At 37.3% G+C, this 15,152-nt stretch overlaps 1 protein-coding gene across 1 annotated transcript in view; it reads left to right on the forward strand.

Moving 5' to 3' along the window:
* Positions 1-15,152, forward strand: part of LOC124290485 (vinculin-like) — a 128,182-nt gene that overhangs the window by 60,362 nt on the left and 52,668 nt on the right. Inside the window, exons 18-20 of the mRNA XM_046727196.1 lie at positions 3,354-3,518; positions 5,859-5,903; positions 10,183-10,293. Coding sequence (XP_046583152.1) covers positions 3,354-3,518; positions 5,859-5,903; positions 10,183-10,293 — 321 coding nt within the window. The remainder of the gene's footprint in view (positions 1-3,353; positions 3,519-5,858; positions 5,904-10,182; positions 10,294-15,152) is intronic.

The raw sequence follows: 15,152 nt of genomic DNA on the forward strand, positions 1-15,152 counted from the left end.
GCCAATTGCCTATCACATGTTCATGGAAAACTGATTAGATACTGAATTAATTTTTCCTCGGTCACGGTAAAATTTGCAGTCAGGATAATGGCAATGTTCGATCAATGTGTTGAGCCTGTCTTCCGGTATACATCGGTATGGGAAGGTAAACACTGAAATAGTTACGTTCGAGGTTCATGAATTTATGAAGGTTATTAAGTAACTTTCAGCTTTATTTCATAAAATGCGTCTTCTGCTAAATTTGTCCGTAAAGGTTTAAGTATGGTGATAATCTTTTCTATGAAATACGTACCGTTACGGAAGTCGATAAGTTCGATTTCACTACTGTATACAGTACAGAAGTACCCTAAATTAGTAAGTGTATGTTTTCGGAGTAGTCGGTGTATCGTCTCTGATATGATACATCAAACATCAGTTTTATTACATTTTCGATTTCCATACACGTGTAAGGCATCGGTTACTTGTCGTGATACTTAGTCATATAAATCTGCAAAATATACATAAAATGATAAAGACCTGCAACCTCCTTAACAGCTGATAATAGATATAATAAATAGATATAGATGCAAAAAATAGATCTGACAAATCCTTATCTATCTCTTTAACTGTCAGTTAGTGAAAAAGAAAATTCTTCATTGTGTTCTAGTAGTAATGTGTAAAGTGTGATCAGTCCCAAAGAAAGACCATCGATCAAATCAAGAAACCAGCACACAAAAATTAAAGCAAATAATTTATTTGCATACAAACCTGTTTATGACAAATTAATGAATACAGTGTGTACACCAACATCATGAAGGCAAAGACATGCGTGTAAATTAACTGGGTGATGTTTTCGCCTAAGAAAACAAGATTGATCTCCAATAACACCATGTGACACAGTGGTGACTGCAATTTGGAAACATTTACCATCTGAACAAGTCCCAGGATCAAACAGACGAATACATTAGACCTTAAGACATCAGGCACAACTGGTTTCAGTTCACACCCTAGACACATATACATGATTTCATTTTATATCTTAATGTCAGTGAGTTCACCAGTTCCTGTTTACTAGTTATAAATGAAAGTGTCTGGCAGAATATCCTGGAAAAATAGGCTGTTGTGTCCTGCAAGTCTGTAGGAAGGAAACATGTTTCTTCTCCCGAGAATGGCCCTGAGTAGGAATTCCACAAACTCTGTGAATAAATGTTACATTGAATTAGAGACATTTTGTAACACAATTTCAGTATATTTTGTTTTGGCAACCATAATAATAATTTTCTTTGAAATCTGCACTAAAAAAGTAAGTACTTTTGTCTTAACAAATGCTGAGAGAGGGAAAATAGATATGATGATTAAAAACCAGGGCCTAGATTTTCGAAGCTCTCTTAGCGCTAAGATAGTTTAGGGCCATACATTAACATTAACTTATGACTATCTTAGTTCTAAGAGAACTTCGGAAATCTAGGCCCAGTGTCTTTGCAAACAAGACTTAGTGTTGACTCATTAGTTTGGGAAAAACATGCAGTAATAGGAACAGTGGGTTTTTTTCAAACTGGAGTGCACCAGTTCAACGAAAGATTATTGATTGTCTGAAATATATTTACCATGTGTTGGTTTCTTGTTCACTGTCTTGGCCTCTTGGTTTAGGCTTAGGGGTAGCTGATTGCCCAGGTGGGTTCCCCAATCTTGGTCACTTCTAGGGTATTTAGGTTGTTTTCATTGATGTGAAATGCTGCCATGTACATCCTAAAAATAGCATTAAAGTATCATGTTTACATTTGCCAAAAACAAAACCCACAAAGAAATACATTATCTGAATGAACAAATTGCGCTTCGTGTCACTTTCAACTCGATGGCGTATACACTACTGAAATGTCAACACACTGAGCGGACTCTCGGGTATGACGTCACACCCACAGACGTCAGACCGCTAAAAATAAAAACATGCATACGAGTGGGCGGGGCTAAAGTGGCTTTAGTTTTGGTGCATATTTATCATTTTTACGACTATTTTTTGTAAATGGATGGTGCAGATGTGGTATATATTCATGTTTGAATGGCATTATCATTCTTAACTTATTAATATAAGATACAGAGATGCCAACCTCTACGATTTTATCATAGCTGCTACGAATTTTAGCCTTAAACTACACCAATACGATTGCACTAGAAATTCTATGAAATGTGAAGAAAATTCATTGAAATTTGGATATATAGACAAAAAACATATATTTTCATCAATTAATACATTTTCAGACTTCACTAACCTTCCATTCATCAAAATTAATGATATATTTGAACTGGAATCATTGCAAGTAACAAACATAATTTTAGCGAAATTGTCTATCAGAAATCTGAAGCTGACTTCAACACTTTTGTGATTTGACCCACTTATTGTGTAACGACGATCCTATCGGAATTATTTATCATGTGACCATTCCTTCCTTTCGATTATACGAAACCGGTATTTAAAATTAAAGCTTTGCTCTTAATTAGTGTCATATGATAGTTCTCAGAAACCATCATGGTTTAATGGGATAAAGAGATCATATTTTAATGGGAATCATGACATAGTTATATAAATCAAAACATGTTAATGTGAAACATGTAATATGTAATAACAGATGTAATAATATCCTCACTGCTTAATATATACTTCAGTATGATAATCATGTGAGTTGTAGCAAATTCTGTTTAATGAATGAACATCTACTGTGAACTCAATTTCAACCCAAAGAGTACTTTTAACTGCCTTACAACCAAGTGGTTCTATACTGTTCCCGGCTGTGACATTAAATACATCTCTGAATATTTGAACTGACATGTTTTAGCTTTGAATTCCTTGATGTTGATGTTTCTCTTTTGTAACTTTTGCACAATTGTTTACTATTAGTTTAAATTATCTTAATCAACATCTAAAAATATTACTTCAGGTCAGACACTAAAATATTAGAAAATCCTTGAAGAACCTTGAACATTATGTGCCAGCTTTACCTACCTTTGTTCCTAAACTTACAAGTGCCAACAGAGTGGCGTCCAAATTTTCATTTAGCTAAACATGTGATAGTTTTACAATTTCTTAAACTTTTCATTTATCTTAAATTATGCAGATTTAGGCCTTTTACCCTTTTTCATACGTCTCCCTTTCTGCAGCTGTGGAGCTGAAATTTAGAGTATGTTATAGATGGAATTTAGTATTCAAAAGTCAAAGGTGTGATAGCTCCAGAATCTCAGATATATTGCTTCCAGTTTCGTACATTGCAAGTCAAAAAACATTTTTTGTTTGGAATGCTGAAATTATTGACTACTTGACTACTTAAATATTGTGCTCAAGGTTATGTGTTCTGTGTTATTGTCCTAATTATTTGTAGCTACATCGTGTGTAGATCAACTTGCTGTTTCAACGAAGGGATGGCCTTCCAAAGTTCCTCATAAAGAATTTAGCAACACTATGCATATCCAGCAGAAGCCATTATGTGCATCTCCCTACACCATAGTAATTGATAGTGATGCTGGTAGAAGTGTGGTGGCTCGAGGTAGATAACTGGGTGCTGTATGTGTGTGAATTCCCATTTCCTGCCAATCTGTTTTCAAAATCATAACCCTTTACTTTGCATGGTTCCTGATAATATATTGCATTATTAATGTGTACCAAGGATACAATGTCATGTATCATGCATAACCTGTCATCTTTCATCTGTCATCTTGTGCACATTGTATATTTCAACATCTGCACTTTGATTCCTAGATGTTGAGGCTACAACGAATGTGTAATTTGAAAATATGACATCCCCAACAGCATGGGGGTTGTTTTTTTAAATTTAGAAGACAGGCACTCAAATGACTCAGTAATCAGAAAATGTGAGTGTCTTTCAGAACCTTCAGATATCTTACAATATCAAGTTTAGTTTGGGTCAGCAAGCTGAATGAACGTATCCTGATATTTTATAGAGCTGCACTTTGACATGTTTCTTCTTTCAATGCCATATTCTGTTCAGATTATTAAACTTTAGTTATTGATCAGTATATAAGCAGAAATATTTGCTCAAACAGCTCTTGTTAGTGTCAGTGTATCTTGACATGTTAAATTGTTCACTACACATCAGGGTGAGCTGCAGCTCCATGGCACGATATTTCAACAATAACATTGACCAAGCTGAAACTGGGTGTAGATAATGACTGTATGTTTCTTTTAAACAAAATCATCTCAGCTAATGTTTGAAAATATTGTGTTGCATAATTCTGAAACTACTGCACAATTATGGTGGTACTTGGTACCATCTCAGTGTTATATTAAGGAGCATGTTGATCATACTACTTACAGCAAACTGTCCACTTAACACAGTTAACAGATGCACTCCTGATTTGATGAGAATTAACCTTCATTCCTCTTTGAATGTAGACAGGTAGGCAATATTACCCTGATGCTATTTGTTGTGCTTCATAAAGACATCTATGCGTATATTAGCACTAATACAGATACACCCATGAAGCCTTAAAATAGGATTACATCGCCATGATATATCTCCATGTATCTTTGAAAGAGTATTGAAAGAAATGTTCACACCCATGAATTCTTAATAATGTCTACAAAAGACACTAGAGAAACCCATGATGGTGCATTCACATCTATGTGAAGGGATTAATTCTTTTTGTAAGGGAGTTGCATCAGCAATATGTCTTTAGAAACCCAAATAATATTGGTGCAGGTGTATTCACTACATATTTTGGCCAGTTCTCCCACAGCTTTACTAGATCTTACCCCAACCCCCACCCCCACACCCACCCCACCCTCTCAAGTTTTAACTTACTTGTAGTTGGGAAGGTGATGCTCCATTACCATAGGAATCAGTTTCCATAACCTAATATCATGAGCAAGTCAAAATAGGAAGCAACATACAATGTAATGACCCAAAATGAAATTTTGTCAGTTAGATAAGATTCAGTTTATGCTAGATCTTTCGATGTCTTATGTTACCAAGGCAAAATCTTCCTATTAATTGCATTATACAGTATTTAAGATGAGAAGGGTTTGGCTTGCCATGGACCATACCTTGGGACCCCCAGCAGCAATTTGACCTATTGAATTTCCATTGGGATGCCATGTATCATATTTGAGAAATGATGTAGTTTGTATATATAACAGACATGATATAACAATAGTACTTTTGTAATGGAATACAATATGGCATGAGTGTTCCTCAGTGTCCACCATGTTTATTTCTTCGAAACCCTTTTTTCACCGCTTTTGCATCCACCATGTATCTCCTTTGACTAATGGCAATCTGGAGAGTCACAAGGTGGAGAATCAGTATGAAAGCTGGAATTGTAAATTTGGATTTGATCAGTTGAGTCTCGTTACTTCTTTTCCTAAACAGAGAAATCAATTAGCAGTGTTATTCCTTTGTCAGACTGCTCGCCAATTGCATATTATTAGTAAGTGCCATCTGTTCTTGATTTGTATCAGTTTTACTCTTCCAACTCAATAAAGCAGTTCTTGAATAGGTCAGTGAAATGTGTACCCCAAAAACATAGATAAGCATATCCCTTGCAGTGTAGATCCTTAGCATAAAAAAATGGGTGGGGAACTGTCCAAGGTCAAACTTACCCCATTGAAGAACTGGCGAGAATAATGCTTCAGTATGTTACACCAGGTAATTTATAAGTATACTAGTTGAAGTTTTGTTGCAGTCTGTACCTGCTCTGATTCTGATATACTTCTACCAAATATTGGAGAAGGAATTTTGCTGTTTTATTCATCAAATAATGCACAAATTTTTGCATCTTGCATGATGCATCAGCTTTCCATGGATGTTAATATGACACTGTTGATGTTTTTATTGTTGCTCTTTCATTGGTCCCACTTGCTCACTCAGTTCCAGATTGCTACAGCTCCATTGGCCCCCACGGAGCACATGAAGGTACTGCTTTCCTGGATCCTCCCACCTAACATGTGATGATGTATTCTTTATTCTTTACTAACATCAGCATTATTTTTCAGTTCTGCATCATGTTTTGTAGATGTATTAGTGTATATGTTGTTTAGTATTAGACTGTATATGATGTATATTTTATATTATATTTTACTGTCATTAAGTACATTAATGTGTGATTTAACAAAGATTAGTCTTTTCAGGATGATTCTGTTAAGTTTGTACCTGATCCTTGGTCTAGCAGAGATTTTCCATTTATTAGGCACCCATGAACAGGTCTATGATGCTTTTGAGACCATGTTCAGTTGGTTGGGGCCTCTTTGAATCAGGAGTTTTGTGGGAAAGTGCAGTAGATCATCAGATCATTAGAGTTCTAGGCTGAGGATTCTTGAATCCCCAAAGGTCTGGGGAAAGTATTATAATCCTTGATCTGTCTTGGCTAAATGGCATGCCTTAGTAAATAGATGGAACAAAGTGTCTAGTTCTAACCTTTCTGGAGACTGATGGCTTCAATGCCAAACATTCTGGATTGTTTTGTGTTTGTTATTCCGTCATCCTCTGAACAAGGGTCAGTTTCCTTAAGATTAGTCTGGTTCAAGATAACTACAGCTGCAAAAGTGCAGAAGCGGTTTCTTTATATTGCTGCTTTCAAAAGGATTCAACTTGTAGCTCAAGAACCAGTCTCTTCTGTGAGGCCTTCTGCCATCCTGCTTGCTATGCTCAGCCTTGTTTCCCTGGACACTGCTCATGTCCATGATATGCTGGGTAGACAGCCTATGCTCTTCTTCTTCCATCTTCAGTTTCCTAGTGTTTCAGTCACAATAGGAACGAAAATCACAGGCCCTTCTATAACAACATTCATATGGAACTATTTCTACTTTACTGGCCTTTACTTTTCTACTCATTATTTCATGTCAGTAAGTAACATTTACCAGTGGCATCCTTGGAAACGTTATTCCCATATGTTAAACTCTGACAGGTTTTAGCAGTAAATTAAATGATGTCAATGTGTAATGCTGTATATTTCCAAAATATATGATTGTGATAATACAATCACCCCTACCCCACAAATCCCCTCAATATTGAAAATGTTAAGGCCACAAGACAAATCCATGAGTGAATGAGGACAGTAAATAGGTTTCTGCTTAGACTGACTGACTGAGTTTAGTTTTACGCCGCTTTTAGCAATATTCCAGCAATATCACAGCGGGGGACACCAGAAATGGGCTTCACACATTGTGCCCATGTGGGGAATCGAACCCAGGTCTTCGGCGTGACGACCCAACGCTTTAACCACTAGGCTACCCCACCGCCCATGTTTCTGCTTAGAGGTAATCATTTCGCTCTAACTGATTAGATGTTGCAAAGCTATGTGTGTCTCTTAACAGGAACACATAACAATGATCATAATAAACAATCTGATTGAAGTTGTAAATACACAATGCCTGTTAGAACGCGTTCAAAAGTAAGAAATGTATTGGGGATTATACTTTTTTTGAACAAATTTCAAATTCTTGGATTTTGTTGGGGGTGGGGGTTGGGGAGAGTCCAATTCATGATTTGAACCCACATTTTTAGAATGAGGCACCAAATTGCAAGCACACAAAGTTAGTTATGTAACCCAGTCAGCCACTTTGGATGTCTTGGGACAGACTCCATCATATTGTAAGACTCCTGCAGATTTTGCCCCATTGAATGAAACAATGACAAATCGTGGCGGTGTTACCCGTTATGGAACAAAAATATGTCATCTTTGATATTTCCCATCACTTCTTTGATATTTCCCATCTCACCCCTTGCCTAAAATTGTTGGCAGTTTTAACATCTACTTTCATACTTATTGTAATGTTATGAAAATGGTCATTATTTTCCTCAAGTATCACTAGAAACTAATGTCTCTTACAATCTAGGATATTTTAATGTGTACCCCTTCCTTTTTAATAGTATCTATATGTGATTTTCAAGTGAATAAATCTGTGTATACTGTACCAGAGGTCTCTTGGTCTACCTGCTTTAGTCAGAAGATCAAACTTCAAGGGGAATGCTTTTGTACTTTAGGATTGCTTCTGGACACCATTTAGAAAGATAACGTTAGTATGGTTCATAAATGGTAAAATCTGGCGGCTACAATACTTCATTTCTTCATCACGATGTGACCACCAAAATCTGGCGGCTATGGTATTTCATTTCTTCATCACGATGTGACAACCAAAATCTGGCGGCTATAGTATTTCATATCTTCATCACGATGTGACCACCAAAAGGTGGCAGCTATAGTATTTCATTTCTTCATCACGATGTGACCACCAAAATCTGGCGGCTATAGTATTTCATTTCTTCATCACGATGTGACCACCAAAATCTGGCGGCTATAGTATTTCATTTCTTCATCACGATGTGACAACCAAAATCTGGCGGCTATAGTATTTCATTTCTTCATCACGATGTGACCACCAAAAGGTGGCGGCTATAGTATTTCATTTCTTCATCATGATGTGACCACCAAAAGGTGGCAGCTATAGTATTTCATTTCTTCATCACGATGTGACCACCAAAAGGTGGTGGCTAAAGTATTTCATTTCTTCATCACGATGTGACCACCAAAATCTTGCGGCTATAGTATTTCATTTCTTCATCATGATGTGACCACCAAAAGGTGGCGGCTATAGTATTTCATTTCTTCATCATGATGTGACCACCAAAAGGTGGCGGCTATAGTATTTCATTTCTTCATCATGATGTGACCACCAAAAGGTGGCAGCTATAGTATTTCATTTCTTCATCACGATGTGACCACCAAAAGGTGGTGGCTAAAGTATTTCATTTCTTCATCACGATGTGACCACCAAAATCTTGCGGCTATAGTATTTCATTTCTTCATCATGATGTGACCACCAAAAGGTGGCGGCTATAGTATTTCATTTCTTCATCATGATGTGACCACCAAAAGGTGGCGGCTATAGTATTTCATTTCTTCATCACGATGTGACCACCAAAATCTGGCGGCTATAGTATTTCATTTCTTCATCATGATGTGAACACCAAAAGGTGGCCAGCTCTCATACAGTCCTGGAAACAAAACAAGTGACATTTGTACAACCTGGTTTTCCCTTCCACTTGATGCAGCACAAATCTTGAGTTTTCACTAAGCCGAGCAGTTCTTCAAAGGTTAGGCCATTATTTGTATGTTTGACACCACTGATGTTACAGTTGACAATGTTGTTGCATCAAACCAACACCTCTCACAGGTTGTGTGACACCTGCCTCACTGAGGCAGTTCTTCAAATTTTGGAATTGCTGCCAAATGGAGAATTCCTGAACAGCTATGGCAACACTCTGTGGACTGACATAGGTCAGTTAGGCCCACACACCATGCTGTTTGTGGTCTTCAGATGAGTCCTTGCTACAGGGGACTGCACTTCTCCTGCTTCCACTTATCCGATTGTGTTCACACTGTGCTCCAGTGACATTACTTTTCCTGTATTGTAATGTTTGGGTTTGTATGTGTCTGCCGCCTCTTTGCGATAGTTCCAGCAAGAACACTATCCGTTAGGTACGTTATGTCAAGCTTCACATAGACTATGCTGACGTAACATAAAGCCCTTACATTGGATGAGCAGCTGCTCACATTTCCTCATTAAAAGTCTGTAGTGGGGATATAAGCAGAGCTGTATTTGTTCATCACTTGGACAGTGTAATCCCAAATCTTAACATGCATCAGAAAATGATGAATGGTTTACTGCATGCCCATGGTCAAGTATTCTCCCGATGACCCAGTGAAGGAATCATGAACTCTGTGAAGGTCATTTCTGAAATAACTTCCATCCAAGTGATTTTTCTTTTTTGTATATTTGTGAAGCTAATACTTGATAGTATTTTGCCTGTTTAAAAACATGAATTGTTATTAATCCCTGATTGTAGTGCCATGGCTATGTTTGTAACAACTCAGGCAGAAAGCTATTGACTGTGTTCCCCTTTGTAACTCAATAATGCACAAAATGTTTTATCATCATAAGTACAGTTAATTTAGTCATTGAAATATTTTTTCACATTGCCCTTAATTTGACATACATATTTTTTTTAACTTTTGCTAGTAAACAACATATCTTCTGTATGTTGCTAATATTTTATGCATTGAAAATGGTTTGCCTGTGGAAGATGCCCAATGACAAATCAACCGCAACAAAAAAATCTGGTTAGAAGTTTCAGCAAGCAATACTTAAATGAAAGCATGTATGTTGGCTAAGTGTCAGGCTATGTTTTTTAGCGTCTCTACGGCCCAGCCAGCATGAGCCAGCATCAGGATGTCCAGTGTCCACCCCACCAGTGCCACCGCCACCGCAGGATATGTTCCTGTATTATGACTATGGAGCCAGAGGTTATGGATACCAGCTGTATTTTGTTTCTGTTTTCAGGCATGAGATACCCAGCATGAATGGCTGTTTGTTTCTAACTGTTTTTAGGTCTCCTGGACCTTCCATCCAAGTGGTAAAGCATGATGTCTGTCCATACATCCTTCATCAGACATAACCCTATCTTCACGTTTGACTTTAGACTCACCAAAACAACTAGAGGGATTAGATTGAATTGTTTTAGTAAGAAGCATTGATATGATTTGTAAAAGAGTAGTGGGATTCAGATTCGCTCATTCCAAGAAAATAATCTTCTTCTTTTTTTCATTTAATGCTAAAATTTCCAAATTGGAAACGTTGAACTTCAGATGAGAAATCGAATATTCAGAGTTATGAGACATTGTAAATATGCATAGGACCAGGGCATGACTTGATATGTTCATTTAGCATGGAATTATTAGGCTCAGAGGGATGATATGATAATTCTGTGGTATGTGTATTGCAACAAAACCACTCTTGAACGATTAAGAAACTCCTTTAAAAATAATTGTATTATCACATGAATGTTTTTAACCATAATAAGTGTTTTGAAGACTGCAGAATTGACATTATAGTTTCCTTTCAAGCTGACCAAAAATTACAAAAATAATTAACAGCTGTCCTGTCCTTCCTTAGTGCCAAAGATTTCAAAATGTATAACATTCTTCTGACTTGGAATGTACCTGGTGAGCAACTGTTCCTTAGCCTATGTATAACTTAACTGCTCAGCGTGATGTGTCTTTATGGTGTTACTGTTACTTAATTATGGTTTGAGATTGCAAGGAAGAGTGTGGCAATGGTGTTCACACTGTCTGAGATGGTGTGTATCTTTCTGCAGAGTTGCAGCTCTGTTTGCTGGCTGGTCTTCCATTGGAATTTCTGATTGTTGGTTGGTCAGCATCTTATCCATCATGCTTGTTGGCCTTAGCTAAGTCAAAATGTCTTCTACCAGATTTGGCTTCACTCAAGGTACCCCTCTACTATATGGCTTCAGTTTATTTCAAATTGTTCACTCTACGTTTATAATAAACTTGTTTCAGAGACTAATGCTGTCTTTAATGTGACATTGTACAATACTTTGAAAGAAAACCACGAAATATATTTCATGCTTGCATTTCTTAAGCAGTTTACTGTAGTTATGTCAAAAGTTTGGAAGTTCTTACACGCTGAGCACAATTAAGTTACTAATATTATTATTTCAGGTTTTTGTTGTCCAGCTGAGAACATTGTTACTGACAATTAACACATCCCTTACCAAGCAACCAATTATTTGTTGTGTTTTATCATTAAAAATACTTACAATTTAACCAGATGACCCTTTACCTTACTTTAAACAATTTTATGTTTGTGTTGTGTATGATTCTGTCAGTAGAGGTATGGCTCTGAGGTTTTCATAAAATTTGAGAGCTGCTGTTGGCAGATATTTGTCATCTGTGGAAAATATTGTTCTTTAGAATTTTCAAAATGTTGTACTATATAACATAACTACCACTTGAAAAGATCTAATCCTTACGAATGTGTACCTCAAACACTTGATTGATATTTTCATGAAACTTGATTCTGAGTCCACATGTTCAGCTTGAATAGGTTTGGTCTTTCTTCCCAGTGGTCTTCCAGACGCTATCGAAAGTATTCATCTCAAATATCGATGCCAACAACTTGGGAAGAGTTTATCAGTTATAAGACAAGGACTGCTCTGTCCACATGCATCACATGTTCTCTAAAAGTATACATTTGCAGACAAGTTGGCTGCTCTGGATGTTCTTATCTGGAGTCAGTGCTGCCTCTACCTCTCTTAAACACCAGGACAAAGTCCAAGTTACCTCAGTCATCCTTCCAGTCGAAGATGATCAATGAAGGATAATATGTTAGGGGTCAAGTCACCTTCCATTGATTCAGAATTTCAAGTCTTTACAGTTACAGTAGCTGTACATATCTGGTCATAAAGTAAGGAAGAATCAGGGATTTTGATCAAAGGGTACAGCGATACAAACAATATTGAAGTTGATGCCATGGATGATCCATCAACTGTCAAGATGGAGATTGTAGGAGATACTATCTGGATGACCAATGGCTATTAACAGACAGTATGGCAAAGGCAGTCTTTGATTCACATTACCTGTTGGGGCAATAGAAGAAATAAGCATCTGCATCAGTTATGTTCATCCATCTCATTGGAGACAAAGAACATGCTGTATTTGTAGCCCCTCCCCAATTAGCTTTTCAAATGGAAATCTGAAGAGGTTTTGTTGAAGTCCTCATATCAGAGGAGTATAGGAAGTTCAACAGGGATCTAACATTGGCTTCCTCATTGTAGCTTAGACTACATCAGTGTAATCCCTATTGTCAAGGGGCCCCACTGAAGAAATTCTAGGGAGTGGATCTTCGAAAGGACAGCAGAAACCTGACTTTCCTGGGACTTCCTAGACTTTGCTTGCATGACCTTGACTATCGACTATGATCATGCATGGAAGATGCCCATATTTCCTATGAAGGTGTTTCAGGATCCAGTGGGCTCCATTTGTCAGCTATGCAGAAAACTGGAAAATCAGTAAATCCTCAGAGTTGTCAAGGTCCGGGAACCCAGGTTCTCAGCAGTGAAAACAGCCATAAACAAGGTCTTGGACAAGAAAGCTGCCCTCATTACCTCATCAGAAGTACAGTAACTGGAAACTGTTAATATTAAATACAGCGGCAAGAAACATTAACGCCCATCCATCCATCCCCAAAATATTCCAGAGTACCTTCCTTAAGGTACAGTGGAAAAATTATGAGATTCCCATGCTTCTGATAGGGAGATGGCCGCCTCTGTGGTGTAGTGGTTAGAGCGTCCGCCCCGGAGAGCGGAAGGTCGAGGTTCGATCCCCGACCGCGGCATACCAAAAGATATTAAAATATGGTACTTGTTGGTCCCTGCCTGGCGCTCGGCATTAATGGGTACAACAAGGACTGGTTGGCTCGGAGTCAGTATAATGTGTCTGAGTGGGGTATTCATGCTTCACTGCGACATGGTATCTCAGTGAGCTAGCACCATAAAACCAGCTTCAGTCTGGGCTAGTACAAGCAGCCGCACATACACATACACACGCATGCACGTCGTCATATGAGCAAAATATTCTCCAGCACGACGTTAAAACCCAATATCACCTCACCTCTGATGGAGGGAGATTACAACCACTAGGAAAAAAGACAACACAAAACTATTGACTTTAACTTGTTTATTCAAACAAACTTGTGTATTCAGAAACAAGTTTCAGGTGAAAAGGTAATCAAATTTTAGAAGTTGTATTCTAAGAATTTGTATCATTGGTAATAATGTTCCAAGAAAAGTCAATACTTGTATAAATTCTTATTATTGGAAGGTATAAAACATAAAAAATGTAAAAGGAGTGTAGTTTTATTATAAATGTTTTGATTCTACCAAAGTTCTTGAGAATTGCCTATTCTTTTGATTGGTATAATCACATACATGATGCGTTATATATTTTGAGTTTCTTATAAACATATTCATAATGGCATGGAATATTGATGAATTTGACTTCTTATTTGTCCTCTGAAATTTAGGCAGGTCGGTTGTGGTGGCAATGTGGTCCAAATGTCCTGTAGTTGTGCCAGAATCTGCTAATCTTTGGATCAGATCTGTGATCTAGGATTTGTTAGCCCCACACCAATGGTCATGGGTTTTACCAAGAAACAGAATGCATCACTTCAGCTTTTCTCTGAGATCTGGTGGTCACGCGCAGATATACCAACATGCCTCATTCACATTCTGTCATTTTGAGGTGTTATCTGATATTTACAATGGAGCTTCTGTGCAGTGATGCAATGTTTCTATATCTGTTGACATGAAAAGTTAAACTTTCAAATAAGAAAGTTTATGTTGAACTATCCTTTCATGAAAGGTGGCTCTTAGAATATTTGAAACTTTTACTTAAAAATCTAACATAAAATATTAGACAATTTTCAGATCACCACCTTGACTTGAAAGCTCATTGATTTGATTATCGTGTTTCCTTCTGTTGTCCTAATGACTAGCGATAACTGACCTGTGTTGTAGAGAAAGAGGCATCTTGCACTACTAATTGATACAATAAGTTACTCAGCTAAAAGATACAAAATTATCACTGAACACATTTGTTATATGTGTTTGACTTAAATCGTCGGTGAAGCTATCTTGTTACTAGTTAAAAGTTTATGCTGCAATTATAGTGAGAAGTTTTCTCAATCTTTTTTAAGCACTCTCTTACAGTAGTTGACAGGTATCTGCATTCATGTAGCAGGCCACCTCACTTTCACTCATCTGAAGAAATTTTGTGGAATTGTATAATCAAATATACTGCAAACAGACTTTGTTTTCCATCCATCAGGTTAAGTTACTTGACAGATGGTACTTGATAGTACAGAGGTTAATGTCGGTAGATTAAAAAAATAGTGATCATCGTATAGTAATTCAGTCACCAGTTGTAATTATATACTGGAACATGTTTGGGGTATTATTTTGGACCCCGTCCGTCCGTGCAAATTCGTCTTTTCCCGGGACAGAACATAAAACCATTCCATAATTCTACACCAGATAGGTCCAGTGGTGAACCGGTGCCTTTTGGTAGTGTCTGATTTCTGAATAAGATATCTTTTGCGTTTCCAGGGCAACAACTTTGACTTTGAGAGAAATTGGTAGTAGTGATCTTTTCTGGAGCAGAACTTTAAAACCATTCAATGTTTCTTCACCAAATTTGGCCTATAGATAGGTCTGGTTGTGAACTGGTGCTTTCTGGTAGTTTTGGATTTCTAAATAAAATACTTTTTGCGTTTCCATGGCAACAAGTTTGACTTCGACTGAAATTGG

The sequence above is a fragment of the Haliotis rubra genome, unplaced genomic scaffold, assembly GCF_003918875.1.
Source record: "Haliotis rubra isolate DU_JTF1 unplaced genomic scaffold, ASM391887v1 Scf467, whole genome shotgun sequence".
In the NCBI taxonomy this organism is placed as follows: Eukaryota; Metazoa; Mollusca; class Gastropoda; order Lepetellida; family Haliotidae; genus Haliotis; species Haliotis rubra.